General features: G+C 47.8%; 1 protein-coding gene across 3 annotated transcripts; it reads right to left on the reverse strand.

The window, feature by feature from the left end:
• Positions 1 to 893: 893 nt before the first annotated feature.
• ROGDI (rogdi atypical leucine zipper) lies at positions 894 to 14,294 on the reverse strand. 3 transcript variants are annotated; one of them, XR_012625286.1, is made up of 12 exons: positions 14,230 to 14,294; positions 11,817 to 11,888; positions 10,421 to 10,503; positions 8,978 to 9,032; positions 8,347 to 8,427; positions 5,815 to 5,910; positions 4,464 to 4,562; positions 3,873 to 3,986; positions 3,068 to 3,117; positions 2,397 to 2,523; positions 1,732 to 1,850; positions 894 to 1,156 (listed from the first exon to the last, which is right to left on the reverse strand). XR_012625286.1 is itself a non-coding variant. In XM_074841109.1 (11 exons), the coding sequence occupies exons 1-11, from the start codon at positions 14,269 to 14,271 to the stop codon at positions 1,809 to 1,811; spliced, it is 861 nt and encodes a 286-aa protein (XP_074697210.1). In that variant the 5' UTR covers positions 14,272 to 14,294; the 3' UTR covers positions 894 to 1,808. The 3 variants fall into 3 exon arrangements, 2 of the variants coding, with proteins under 2 accessions (XP_074697210.1, XP_074697211.1); XM_074841109.1 differs by having other exon boundaries at positions 894 to 1,850; XM_074841110.1 differs by lacking the exon at positions 3,873 to 3,986 and having other exon boundaries at positions 894 to 1,850.
• Between the last annotated feature and the right edge of the window lie 1,228 nt (positions 14,295 to 15,522).

The following is a 15,522-nucleotide window of genomic DNA, read 5'->3' on the forward strand; positions in this document are numbered from 1 at the left end:
TTTTGTTACTTACTTAGACATTCATCAGTCACAGCCTGATACTCATTTGTAGGCTCTGTTACTGCCTGCAACCTGTAATACTAGCACGCGTTAGACCGAGCACAGCACCAAGTGTCAAGTCCTTAGAGGAGGCTGCAGCAGTCACAAAGCTGGCACTAACCCACTCAGGATCTGAGGGATCTCACAGAAGGACAGAAAGGGAGGTCACAGACAAGGTAGGCCACACATGCCCAGAGCAGTGGTCCATGCAGAAAGAAAAAAAAAAAAAAAATCAAAGCAACATACTTATCTCTAGTCTCCATCCTTGGAGCTATTCAAAACCCATCTGGACACCATCCTGGGAGACAAGCTTTGGGTGGCCCTGCCTGAGCAGAGGAATTGGACCAGACAGACTGCAGAGGTCCCCTTCCAACCTCAACCGTTCTGTGATACCGTGATCTCTTCCTTCTGAGCACAGCGCCCTGGACAGCTGTGAAGATAGGCTGCAACGGCCCTGACGTTTTGTAGGGACCTCGGTGAGCCTGCAGTCCTCACCTCAGCACACACATAGGCTCCTGGGTAAGGTACTCCAGAGAGGAAAGCCACCAGAAACACAGGCTTGACAGGGCTCGCCGGAGCCAAGCAGGAGGCAGGTGATGCTTACTCATCACTTAACAGCCAGCTCCACGAGCCAACCCAACCCAGTCTCAGCACCTAGAGCCTCTTCCATGACCATCAAGGGAAGTTTGGAAAAGTACTTCCGGTAGTACTAGGGTGTCAGACAGCACTGAACTGAGGCTACACAAACCAGGCCCAGCCTTCAAAGAGCTGCCCAGCTCTGCCCAGAGACCACTGCTGTCCTCCGGGTAAGGCAAACAGTAATCCAGCACGCATAACTAATAACAGCCACTCACTTGTAAGAGCACATCATCTTTGATACTCTTTTATTCTCAGCACTGACAGCCCACAGGAGAATGGCAGGTCTGAGGATCTTTATTTTACAATTATCAATGGCTAGAGGAATGAGTTACATACTGTGGCATCCATAGGTAGGCAGCAAATAGTAGTAACAACGTGGTACTCACTTTGGGTTTAATGACAGGATGTGAGACTGCACAGCTGTGCTCAAGGTACTGAGGCAGCTCCAAAGGCTGGCAGTGAAAACAAGATACTAAACCTGAAAAAAACCAATTGGTCCAACTGGTTTAGGAAAAAAAAAAAGTGATCACATTGATGCCAGGGAAAAAGAAGAGTTCAAACAGCAGCAAGTAAGAATATCCCCAAAGGGGAATCAATAACATGGGCACGGACAGAACAGATAGGAGAGGGAGAAGCTCAGTGCTAGTCAGAACCACAGCTGAACTAGATCATAACAACATATTCCACTACATGGAGCAACATGCCCTACACATTTTGTGGTGTGTTAAATTAGTTTGCCTTCATCCCTTCCCAGCCAGCTCACAGTCCAGCAGTTAGTTACAGCACTGTGTGCAAATACAGTTAGTGTGAGAAGCCCACAGCTCCCCATCCCTTGCAATGAGCTAGTGTAATTCATCAGTCTTGAAGAAGTGCAAGCCACACAACGCATATGAGAACAGACAGGCAGAAGCTTTCACTAGCCACACAGCATTGCTTGTTGCCCTGCTTATGCAGCAGTCCCAGACAAGGCTACTAGAATTGTGTCTCTGGATATGCTGACCCTCACCTATGGAGGGCCACCTGGTAGTAAAGCACAGCACTCCTCAAGCTGACCTGGACTCAGCTGGCATGTTGAAAACAAACAGGGAGACACTGGAAGTGCCGTAAGGGCTTGGACACTCCACAGAGAATTAATATGGCCTGTAGTTCCAGTAACTGGAGAAAACAGAGATCTGGAAAGCAAGAAGAAAAGCAGGTAAGTTCCTGTATCCTTTGGGCCACAGAAGAAAGAGCATATAATGGGTGTGTGAAGATTGAGCTTTACAGCATTACACACTCCAGCACCGCACTGCACACGGGCAGATTTGCTGCTATTGTCACTGAGGAGGCTTGCTCAAGGTGGCACCCAGGTCAGCTGCAGAGCTGGAACTGAACACTGGTCTACTGGAATCTAGTTTGCCAAGGTCTCCATACCTCCTCTCCAGCACCCTGGCATTTCCTTACATCCAGCTCATGACTGAGAGAACACAAGTGGCTACCTGCTCCTCTCCATCAGGTCACTAGTTCAGCAAACACATCTGCCACACTACTACACCTATCCCAGACGGCTGCCTGCTAGGCAGTGCCAGCCACGTCCCTGGCTCCAGAGCATTGACTCATCGTTTGTTTTCAGTTTATACGTAAGTTGTACAGAATAACCACACATCAGATTTTTAGGAGATCTGAGGTCCTCTCAGAGTCCAGAGTTAAAAACAAAGCCCCTTCTCTAAGGCTATTACCTTGTCCTTCAGTTGCTGGCAAAGCTGCAGTGAAACTGTGAAGAAGACAAGGGCATCGTTTAACCATGGTATAACACATTCCACTTTATGGACATGGCTGACTTCATACCGCTGGTTGCCAAACTCACTGGGGTGGGGGAAAAAAAGCACAGATTTACACACAACAGCACAGAACACAAAACTCAACTCTCCTCCACTCTCACGGAAGAGATCACTAAGATTTCTACTATATTTAAAACAACACCTGGTAAAGTTAATAGAATGCAAACTCTCAGTCTATCTCGGATCAGATTCAGAGTTAAGCTAAATCTAATGCGGTTAAGGTATAAACTTTAACGCTTTCCAGAGAGGCACAAAGGCAGAAAATGCAGATAGCAATGCCAATAACCTAATGTTCATTTTGGCTGACAACTCCCATCTCCAGACAAACTCATGGCACTGTATGTGTGGGCTGTATCCCGAGAAGTCACATCTTTGGGCCTTTATCACTGAGTCATTAAAGAAACACTATTACAGGCACCTGTGCCTTCACAGGCACAGCCACAGCAAGTGACTCAGTCCAGCTTCTCCACTTAACAGATGCTACAATCAAAAATGAGTACAGACATTTGGATCTCATCCTCAGCATACTCCTACACCTGTTACACAGCCCTTGTAGTGACTATACTTACAACATGGCTCCAGGGCTGTGTAAAATGGACCCTCCAGCAGGCTTGAAGTTCTGGAAGAGAAGGAAAAGGTTATTAGGCTTTTGATGCAGTAAACAAAGTCCTGAGAAGGAGGATGTTTTAAGATTTGCACTTTCAGTAGCCTGACATCAAGAAATGCCTATACTGTATCTACCTGAATACTCCATTCATATGGAATCCATGTCATTTGATCCCTTCCTGCTCCTCCATGAAAAAAATTCTACACAGTGGATGAGTCCAACTTAGCTCCAAATTTTAGCACCACAAAAATAAGATGACAAGGTCCAGAAGAAAAACAAAAGATAGATTTTGGGAAAAGTATCCTTATGTAAGGTCTGCATTTCATAAAGATAAAGAGTTTAATTCTGGTGTCACGGGACATCAAGCTGACCCAAATGCAACAGGTAAAGCAGAAAAGTATCCATCAAAACTCCATTCAGAAAACCCAAGATGCTACTTTGATGTAAACTGGATTAATACAATTATGCCCTTCCAAAATTATGCAAAATTATCACATTATATTGTAAGATAAAGCATTACTTGGCAAAAAATAGTTACTGGTTTTCTCCAGAGCACTGGTATTTTCTTCTGGGCTAAGTGGCCGTGCCCCAAACTAGATTTAGAGCCAGTGTTCTGTCTGCGGCAGATCTAAACACAGACACTTAACACCAGTTACAGTTATTTCTGCATTATCTTACGCATATAACATTGCACCATATAGCAGTGCAATCTTCTCCTTACAGTGGGATGTAGGGAGAGGTAAATAAACAAGGATAGTAGGCATCACCTTGGTCGTGCTGGGCTGCAGCACATGGAGTTGGTAGACAGTCAGGCACAGCTTGTTCAGGTTAATATAGAAATTCACAAGGACGTCTGGAGGCAGAGCAGGGGTGAACATTTTCTGGTGAGGAAATAAGTGGTTTCTTTGTCAGTGAAAGGACCATTATTTCTAATGCTGGGAAATCATTACCTTTTCCTAAGTCATACTAGTTACCCCACAGTGAGAGGGACATTAGAAAAAAAAAAAAGACTGAGCAGCTTGCAAGCAATGGTTGTTCGTCGTGCTTGATCAAACGGTGTGTGCACGATGGTGACAGGAGGGGATGGAGCAGTGTTCACAAGGACAAATCATCCCTGGGCAAGATTCCTGGGCAGAGAACAGAACTTACTCTCTGAGAACCAGAGTCCTCATGCCCAAGTCATCTGCTTTCCCACAGGAAGATACAGAACAGCCAAAAATGCTCAGTGTTTGCACCTTCTTCAGCTCTCTCTGCCTCTGGAGACACTTCAGAAACCCATTTCCACCAGGATGCAGCACAATGTCCCAACTGCTGCATGCTGCCAGAGTGTACAGAGATCTAGACCACCACATACTTACTGTGAGACCACTGGAGGCAATCTCCGGTAGAGTCAGAGTGGCTGGAGTGGTAAGCCGATTTCGGGCTCTTGAGAGCTGTAACATCACAGCATCCATAAGCTACAAGATAAGGTACGTACACTGCTGAGCGGTGATCCCTGGACAGCTCTGGACAGAGTGCTGCAGAAGCCTACAGCCTTTGGCAAGTGTTACAACAACCAGCATCACCACCCCCTCACCCTTCCAGGAATACAGGGACTTAGTGGGAAGGGGTGGCTCCTGCATAAATGCAGTTTAACTGTTACCACCATCACAGACACTTGTGAGACAGGCCAGGAGTATTTAATACCAGGGACTGAAGAGAGAACAGCTATTCATTATAAGAATGAGAACATGAGATCAATTACTGATGCCACAGAAGCATCAACAAACTCATCATCAGCTCTTCTGAAGAGAAGGCATTAAGGAAAAACAACAAGCTGTGTTCTAGTTCTCCCCATTCCCACATCACAGGTACAACACCTGCAGAATGGGCCCTCCCATTCATAACCTGTGAGCTATGGCACTAGAGAAAAGAACCAGCTCACTGTGAGTCCAATCCTGCCAGAAACCACAGTTCAAAGCCTCTATTCAGGCAGACTTCCTTTTCCAGAAAAAAAGTGGGAAGCAACATATGTCTGTTATAGAGCTCGTGACTCCTAAGATGAAGGCATTTTATATTATGACTAATTTCTACCCCCTACTTCCACACAAAAGGAAAAAGGAAATAGTTTTATTACCTAGCTTCTTCCTATTAGCAGCCCTTGCCGATGTGGAGACTAAAAAAGTTTAGCTTTCTCATCTTTGATACTGTGATGGATTCCAATGAGTAAGTCAAAACTCTGGTAGTTTCAGAGCACATTTCCAAGCAGCAGCTGGTCTGTATCAGACTGCATCAACTACTACTAGCAAGCCAGAAGTCACTTTCAAATCATCAGTAAATCATGAGTACTAACTGTAATCTTTTGTTTGTTGATGACTGCCTCATTTCTTCTCTCACCAAAAGCACTGACTGACAGAGAAAAGCATGAGCTGTGTAACTGCATCATCCGAAAAAGATCAAGGAAGGCACTCCCAGAATATCACTGCTGTGCAACAGGGCACTGACTGCTCAGATTACTGTTCATCGTGATGTACAGCCCTGTTACTGATGCTAAACTGGTACAGATTCATATCAAATATGAGGCATGGACACTCCTTGACACAGGTACATACGGGTACAATTTTTCCATTAAGAGACTCAAGACAATAATGTGCATTAACTGTTTAAAACAACAAATGGAGGGAAGAAAAATGCACGTTCCTACCCAAGTAGAGAGGGCTTTCTCCTCACCTTGAGAACCTCCGAGCCTGTTTTGAACTGGTAGCTTACATCTCTGTTCATAAGCAGGTAAATGGCTTGGTTAACATGGTTTCTAGCATCCTGGATCTGCAAAGGTACAAATGCAGCCCTATTAATGACACACTCTCTATAATATACACTAGGAAGTAGAGGTTTCCCTCATTATTTTGTTGGCCCTAGGAAAATGCTGACTTCTCAAATGTTAAGGCCATTTCTCTGAGTACCAGACACTCGCTAACACAAATCTACCACTGCTGCCCAGATGTATTATTGGGTTCTTCACTCAGGGACTGGAGATGCAAACCAGTCTGATAGCTACAACCTGAACTGCCAATTAAAATATTGCTGCTGCCCTGAAGGAACAGTGATAGCAGGCACTCATCCTGGGAGGACTCTGATCACAGCTGTTCAGGTAGAAATCCTCATTGTTGATGGTATATGGTAGTCAGGTCTAGCAACACGAATGATTTCTGCCTTAGGAACTATTAGAGCTAAAACCAATGACGTAAATTACATCAATAGCAGCAAACATTGATTCCTAATATAGCATCTCTGGCAGTATTCCAAAGTCCTTCTAAACTATAATTGTTGCAGTTGAGAGTTATCTCCAGCATCAAGAGGCTGCCATCACACTGCTTGTGTGGAACTTCACCACACTCAGGACACAGCTAGCTTAAGTCCCTCTTCAGCAAGACTGCTTGCAGCCAGGAGACAATTATCAAAGCAAGGTTGATAACTATATCCCAGTGCTTTTATGGGAGCAAGGACAAACCAGAGGAAGAAGAAGATGGCCCTGCGAGAAAGTAACTTGTGTTCGGTTCCAGGCAGCAGCAGGAAAATTGAAAAAAAAGCAAAGGGGTAAATCAGAGGGTGTAATAAATGAAAAACGTAAGCAGGGAAGCCTGTATGAGAGGTAGCTGATGGGAGATGGATAATACATCTTCAGATATTAGTAGTTTGATACAGCCTTCATTGCTCCCCAGTCACCCCAGATCCCAGCTCAGCCTTGTAGAGACCTCTCTGCCACAGATCTGGGCACTAGTTCCTTCTTATCCAGAGCTCAAGGATCACAGAATAGTTCTGCTCTTAGAAAGCACAAGGCACTGGAGGCTACAGGAAGAAGAGAGAGGTTATAAAGTCCACTGCCAGACTGCAGAGAGATTCTGCAGGTACTTGGGCTATGGCATCCCCAAATATCACCACCTCCAGCCTTTACATCTCCCAGATGCTTTCAAGCAAGCTAAGTTACCCTGGCAGTGTTACCCAACCCAGCAATGACAATCCTGCTATTATGAGAACTTGTTTCATTCCTCTTCCCCCTTGATTTTGCTGTTTTCTAATCAAGTTCCTCAAAACTTGTGTGCCTGCACCTGCATTCCTCAAAAATGTGCCTACACTACAACTTCTTACCGATGACTTTACTTTGCACAGAAACAAAACTCCAACTGGTACCACTCACTAAGGGAAGAAACAATACTTCAAGATGCTCATTTTTAATTCAGACAGGACAAAGATCTCCTGTAAATCTTCTGTATAATCACTGTAATCTTCTTAAATAATCACTGTAAATGCTTCTGCTCAGAGTTCTTTAGGCACTCACATTCCACATCTGAACAACACTAGAACATAAAGCTCTTCCAAGTAAACAGAGGAAGGTGTTTTCCATAAAAGCTGGTAGAAGCCTATCAACCAGGCAGCAGCACAAAACACCCACAAAATAGGATGCACTGCTGAGTGTTATCACAACATCTTCCTTGCCTTGTTGCAAGGCATAAATAAACTCAGTCAAGTTTGGCATTAACATCTCAAGTACACAATTTTCTAGATTTTTACAAAGTTACCAGGTAGAGCTTTCACTCTGCTGCCAAAGCAGCTGTTGGAAACTGCACTCAAGACCAAATGCACTGATCACCTAGAAGCGTCTGAGCCATGGAGCAGTGAAGCACATGGAATACATCCTTCTCCAGCCTACTCAGCTATGACAAAGTAACTGTGGGAAACTATGTCTTCAAGACCAGGCACTAGATCAGGTCCCGACAAAATGATGGGAAAGAGATTCAATGTTCTGGATAGCCGCAACCCTTTAACTCCTTAACTGAGGGAACTCAGCTATGCTACAAGAGCACAATGCAGTGAAATTTGTTCTCAGCATAAAGAAATGCTTCCCTAAGAGACTGACAGCAAGCTACTCAAAGTCTCTGAAGTTGCTCTTTACCCTGCTAGCCTGGGTTTTACAAGGAGGCACAAGGTCAGTAGTGCACAGGCACCCTAGGCACTCCTTTTAAAGGATGATGACTGCTATGCAGACACCCTTCAGCTCACTGGCTTCAGGAACAAGCAGAACCCACCTCTCTCTCCTAGCCCCATAGCTGAATTTAACTGCATCTGTTTCCTCCCTTAGCTTTCACCACTGGAGCTAACATGGGATAGATATAACCTTCTCTCTTGGAAAGCGAGGGCCTACAGCTACTGCTTGGAGGGTGCAGATACTAGAGAGGGGTAGGCATCTAAAGTTAACAGTACCTGCTGCAATTTCCACTGCTTGTCTTCCCGAAATGCAAAGTGCAGGAGCTGATTATTTCTGGGCATTTTCAGATTAACATCCTTGAAGAAAGAAACAAACACATGAGACCAAGCACCCCCCCTATGCAGAACATAGAGACTGCCAGTCCCTCTTCACTCTGTCTCCCAGACTGTCTTGGCAAGATGCTTTCAGCAGCTCTGGCATGGCCAGAACTTCAGTCTTCCTACAGGAAGGTGTTAATACAAAGGATAAGTTGATAGGCATTTAGTGAAAGGGGATCCAGGCAGGACACATGGCCTCATCTCAGAAGGCCCCCAAGGAAATTACACAACAAAGGTATTACACAACAAAGGCAGTAAAAGCAAGGAATCCTCATAAAAGTCAACTCCACCACTCACCACAGCGTGTGTGTGTTGGGGGTGGGGGTTAGATGCTGAATCTTGACAAATTTCAACAGTTGCTGAAATGTTAAGGTTTTAAGGGCTGTTAGGGAAGACTGACAAAGCATACTTATCAATCACTGGTAAAGCATGGTAAGGATGACCTCTCCCTTGAGCTCATCAAAGTGTAATAAGGATGACTCCCGCCCCTTGATGGTATTAGAAAGCCAGCAGCACGGCAAGTACTCACAGCTTGACACAGGGCATCTCCCTGCAGTGTCAACACACCTTTCACCTGGTCTGTGCTGGAATGAGAAAAAGGATCTGGGCAACACCAGTCACACAAGGCAAGAGACACCTATTGAAACTGCCAACCTGACACGGCCCCTCCCTGTCCCATTTAGCTAGCCACGTTCCCTTCCTTCCAGGGGTCAGCTGGGGGATGCAGATGAACTCCACACACACTTTCAAGTCCCCAGCTCTTGGCCTGTGGCCAGCTGCTGTCCTATTATTTATAAGCCACCTCACCCTACCTGCCCTACCTAAGATATTACATTAATTTCTTATCCCATGCTTATTTCATGTATTACTTATCAACACTTTGGTTGCTGTTACAAACAGCTCTAGCAAGGACAAACATAAGATATTAGATGAATTCATGACACTGGAGATCTTCATGACTCATATGGGAGTTGAAAACTACAAACCCACCCCGCTTTCCCCAACAAGAAAAAAACCCACACCCCAAACCCTTTAAAAGGTCCTGCAAGATGGCTCACATCTACAATGAGCAGTGGGGGAAGACTCAAGCACCCGGGCCTTCAAGAACTCAGTTTAGCAACACTTTACATTTCAATACACTAGACACAGACTCTGTAGATCAACATTTTTTAAGATCTACCTTGCAACAATGAATGAAAACTAGAATCAACTGTATACTTTAAGATCTGAAGAATGCAACCTTCAAACCTGATACAGAATCACGACATCATTCCATAAAATGCTCACCATGCTGCTTCTAAGGACCAAGGTCTCCTACTTTGCAACAAGCTTGTGACCTCTGCCAGAGTGCAACTATTCAAGACTGAGGCTGATGCTAAAGATCAAAAAATGGACAGCTATTTCAGAAGAAGTGCACACTTCTGCACAGGTCTCAGTTTGCTCTGTGCCAGGTAGATTTATTATTGCTATTTTAGGGAGATTACGACAAAGGTTAAGATTCATCCATAGTCAAGAGTCAAAAACTGAGCCAAGAGCAGAATTCAGGTCTTGTAACTGCAAATCCCTGTGCCCAGAATCAAAAATATGCCCCCTGGCAAAACCGCTGACAGTAACACACTGATGCAACACACCAGCGTGTGGTTGGGAATCGATGAGTATATTATAGGTGTCAGCAGGAAACAGCACAAGTCTGGCTAAGGCAAGCCCTGGAACTTGGCTACAGACTGTTACATTAAGCTGACATAGGAGTTTGTTTGCTTGTTCTCCTTAAGGTGCAATCTCATATTAAAGAGAACCCCCTCACTCTGGGGGTGCTGTAGAGACCTTCGCCGCAGGTGCCCAAGGAACAGCCCTTTGCCACAGCGGGAAGCCCCCGGCACAAACACGGGCATCGCCGGGGGTGGGGACGGCAGCCCCCACTGGTGCGGCCTGGCAGAGCAGCAGCGACCCACTGACCGCCACAACCACTTACCCCGACGTGCTCAGTGCAAAGTTCTGCTGCTTGAGGGCTCCCGCCGAGCCGCCGGCCGGCAGCGCAAACCGCTGAGAGGCCTCCTGCCCAAGAGAGGACACAGTGAGTGCTACAGCCTCCACCCCCACCCAGCCCACCACAGACCAGGAACAAAGACAAGGCAAAAGCAGAAATGCAGACACTGGCAAGTGGCCAAATGCCTCCTGCAACCCACCTAGCAGAGCACATAGATTTTCCCTCACCCTCCTGCAGGACAGGCACAGCCCACGAGAAGGCTCAGAGCACGCAGCTCGTGGCTAAAGGCATCAGAAATCCTGTACTCCAGCTCTGTGGCCCAGAGCCAGGCAAGGTGGGCAGTGCCCAGAGGGTTGCCAAGCTGCCTGCAGCAGGAGGGGCACTCCACACAGCCCGGCCCTGCATGCCCCCAAGCACTGTCCTGCTGCCCCTTTCCCAGCTCACTCGCTGCCCTGGCTGCACAGTGGGTCCCTTACCCACGAGTGAAAACCAGACCTCCTGACTGGTTATACTGGCTGGTGACTGTCCTTTAATCGCACTTCACCCTTAAAACTGTAATGAGTTCTTCAAAACAGATACTATTTATCCAGATAGTAGCAGGTAACAACAACCTGCGTGAGTCACGTCCTGGGTCAGCGCTATGGCACTCCCATCCCCTCTGGCACCCGCCCTTCACCTCCACATTTTTGCCCCCACTCTTGCATCACCCACTAAGCCCCACCAAAACCTGTTAAGGGGCTGGGTCTGTGGAAAACTAACCTAGCAGGAAAGCTTGCACACAATCCCTTTTGGCTGGTTCACTGCCTGGCTGCCTGGAAAGAGCCAAAGCCAGCAGCCCATGCTCAGGCTGGCAAAAGGTGCTGCAGGCCTGGTTCAGCTGAACACTTCACGCCTCTGAAAGGGGCAGGTACCATCAGAGAAGTGGGTATATCCAGGGAAGGATGGTTTTGAATAAGGAGAGTGCATCTACTAATTACTGCACAAGTAGTAGCTTGTCAGCTAAAGGCTATCGTGCTCGTTTCTGCCATCACATGATAAGAGTTACAGGCAGATCCAGATTCTCTGTTCCAGAAAATATTCACATCTCAGGCAAATGCCTGGCAGACAGGTCTGTCTGCCTCCACACCCCTTTCAAATCAGTTCTCTCAGCAAAGAGAGTAGAGTCAATAACAGAGCTATCTAGGGGAAATCAGCTTTATTATGAATTCTCAAGACCAGAGGGCAAGCAAGCACTTGGGACAGCACTGGACATGAGTGATGGACCCTTCTGTGCACCCTCTACCAAGAATTTTTTCCTCCAGGAGAAATCTACCACCATTCCTCACATGGGAGAGCAAACAATCCCACAACACAAAAAACAGATGAAGCAAATTAACTTTACCTTCAAAATATCCTGCAGCTGTTTCAAAACAGCATGGACCTCTTCTTGTAAAAGCCATTTAAATTCTTCTTCCTATGTTGTGAAAATATAGCAGTGGAATCATGAGAAGTCAAACACTGGAAATAAAACTCTCAGACGCATATGAAAATTATTTAAGTTCTAAGTATACTGCTATGTCCATGCTGTTTAAATCACATGCTGGTAGGAGAGGTCCTAATTTGCTGAAAGGCCTTACTCTTCACTTCTCCACCTCAGCCAAATGAACTGTCCTCATTCTTGTTTTGGCTTTGTTTAACAAAGCAGTAATCATACAAACCACTGTACCAATAATCACAGAATTATGAAACAGGCAGCATGGGATGTGAATTTCAGAGCAAAGTACAGATCCTGCTGCTTCAAAATCTGGGGCATCTTTTTTAACTGCTGGAGTGGGCTTACCTTGGCTGGCCGGCTGCCAGACACCCACCCAGCCTCTCCCACTGCCCACCTTCAACAGAATACAGAGAAGAAATAAGATACAAGGCTCATAGGTCAAGATAAAAGACAAGGCAATTGCTCACCAATTATGGACATGGGCAAAACAGACTCAACTTGCGGACAAATTTGTTGCCAATTAGATGATGAAAAACAAACGCTAAAATGCTCCTCCTCCTCCCACAGTGGCATTTTACCAAGCAACAGCGGCCTAAAAATAAAGCAAGCTAAACTGAAAAGTGGGTGGGGGGAGAGAAAGGCTGAGGACTCCCAATCATTTGGGCAAATTCAGTAACAAACGGGTTCAGATCTGATGACACACCACCTCAGGCCTCAATCAGTTGTCTGCTACAGAGAAGACTCTATAAAGCAGATCCTCAAACTACAGCTATGAACTCCTGTTAAACCACAAGACCCCATGCAGAAGATCCTCAGAGAAGCAGGGATAGAAGCAAGCAAGGGGCAAGGAAGAGACTGACACTTGCTACCTTGTAAGAGAGGAGAAATTTTCCACGTGGCAAGTACTGGAAGGGAATGAATTGAGCAGGTTGCCCACAGTAAAATGGAAAGGTGGGGTCAACTCAGAAATTTAAGCCTGTGGTTTTTCTGCTAGACAGTTTCTGTTCACCATGAGAAACACAAAATAACTACTCACTGATGTGTCATCATCTTATGCAAGAGTTATCTCAAGGAAGAGTAGGACAGTTTTGTTACAACAAATATTCACCCAAAGCAGGTACACACAACAAACCTAGGTAGGATTCGCTGTTATCCTTCAAACCAGTGTGGGTGCAGGACCACTAACCTTCACCATTTAATCCTGTTTCAGATTTCTGGGTGTCATATTGACATACTGGATTCCTTGCTCTTTTGTTCTCTGTAACACTCACTCTCCTCCAGATTCCCAAAGGAACAGAAATCACCCATGTAAAGCTGATGCCTTTAGGGCCTCCACCACCCCACTGTCCCCACACAGATGTTTCTACTTCAAATCATCACTGGAGTCTTTCATTCCCCTAGTAACAGCAGATCTTCCCCCCCCCCCCCCCCCCCCCCGTATTAATTTCAGACTAAGACACACCTGTGCACTACACACCTGGTTTTGAGGAATGCTAGCCATATCATTCTAAATCACATTAACTTTAGAAAAACCTGGTTTTCACATGAGGCTTTCCGCCTCGCCCAGATGCATCTCTAAAATTCCCTCCCGCGATAGGAAGCTTTCACTGCTTCTTGCAGCTCATGTCCCTGGGGATGTCTGCAATGTCAGCAGGTCTATGTCTTTTCTACCTTTATCAAGTCAACAAGGCAGCTTTGCCATGCTCGCCTGCCATTTGCTCGGTCTGGTCTTCCATCAAACAGCGTGCTGGACTGACCAGGAAAAAATCCAAGGTCATGTAACGCGCTCCACTGTTTAGCGTAAGCAGGACAGCCTCCGACTTGCCTCTGGGCTCGCCCGAGGCCATCGCAAGGAGTGGCGTCAATGGCAACGCACCCTCGCACTGCTCAGGGGGAGCACACCAAAGCGGGGAGCAGTGAGGCGGCCAAAGGGCGAGTCTGGAGGAGAGCGGGGCCTGCCCGGTGGCCGCGGGCCTGAGGGGGCACGGCAACGGGGCCGGGGGCCGGCCCGAGAGCCTGTCCCGGCCGCACGGCCGGGCACCTGGGCACCGCCCTGCGGTCCCGCCGCGGCCGCCGGAGCAGCTGCCCCGCGGCCCACGCCGCGGTGACCGGGCGGCCCTGACGGAGCGCCTCGGCCCAGGCGCGGGGCAGCCGGCGGCCAGGGAACGGCCTCGCCGCCGGCCGGGGCCAGCCGGGGAGCGGCGCCTCCGCGCCCGGAACGGGCCTGCGAGGGTCCCGGCAGGGCCGCCACCGCCCGGGGCCAGGCCGCTGCCGCTCGCTCCCGTTGCCACGGCAACGGCGAGCCCTCGGCCCGACTCACCAGCACCGCCCGCTCCGCCGCGCTCGCCATCGCCGCCGCCATCCCGCCAGCGGCCCCGCCCCTCGCACCGCCCCCCACCGCCCCGATTGGCTACGAGCACCGCCCCCACGGCGCGGCCTCTGCCCGGCAACGCGGCCGGGGCAGCGCTGATTGGGCAGCACCGCCGCAAGCGCGCCGTGACGTCACGCGGGCGGGAGCTGGCGGCGGGAGGCGGCGCGGGGGGGGCTGAGGGGAAGCGGGGACCCGGGAGGCGCTGCCCGCCCCGCCTCACCGCCCCGGGCCCGCCTCGCCGCCGCCAGCACGGCCTGCAAGGGGCACTGCAGGTGCTTCCGCTGGTGCAGCAGGAAGAATTTTTTCAGTCTGCACTACTGCCAGCCAGAGCCCCCTGCATACCAGTTAACATAAACTGAGCTACAATTCCTCAAGAACAGGTAACGATGTGGAAGTGTCATCAGTTTCTTCTCAAATTTTGGAACTGAAATAAATTTATACTGGCATGGAAGCCTTTGCATTAAAGCTGGTGGGTTCCTTTTCAGAGTGGATGTACTGCGGGTGAGGGGTGGCCAAGGAAACGTCATCATCTTCATCCCATGAGCAAGGTGGGCCGTGCAAGGGAAGGCATTATTCATTCACTTCTCATCGTGCCAGTTTCTGCTGCGAGCAAACTCTGACTCAGTGGCCTTGCTTTTAATCACAGCGCTAAAGCAGAGTTTTTCCTTACATTAACACCTGTAATTCATTTTAACCAAAGCACACCCTTAAACAGTTCTAGCCCATTATGCCTCAGTACATGAACATCTACCACTCTCGGGACAGCAAACACTGCCTGGATCACCAAAAACCAATATTCTGGAGCTTGCAAACACTTCAGTTAAGGGATCTTGTCTTGGAAAACCCACTTGCTGCTGGGTTAGTGCTCAAAAAACCCCAAACATGAGGAGGAAGGATACTTCACACAGAGCAATTAGGTCACCAGGCTCCCAACGCTCAGGCAACACAAGTCATGAACACCAGAAGGTTCCTGGACCTCCATCTCTCAGCATTCTTTGCTTTAAACCTTCACCCTCCTCTGAGTCCAGAAGCACACAGCCCTCTGCACAGGGAGGCTGGAATTTATCCAAATTCATCCTTTGTAGTGCCTCACTGACAAGATCAGGCTTTTGCAATGACCAAAATGCTCTCGGGCATGCTGCTGGTTTTCAGCAACTCTTGATTTTTGAGTGTTTTAAGGAACATTATTTCTTTAATGCCACAATACACGTTTGATAGGCTTTAGAAACTGCCACAAGAACA

The sequence above is a fragment of the Strix aluco genome, chromosome 15 (genome assembly GCF_031877795.1).
Source record: "Strix aluco isolate bStrAlu1 chromosome 15, bStrAlu1.hap1, whole genome shotgun sequence".
Lineage (NCBI taxonomy): Eukaryota > Metazoa > Chordata > Aves > Strigiformes > Strigidae > Strix > Strix aluco.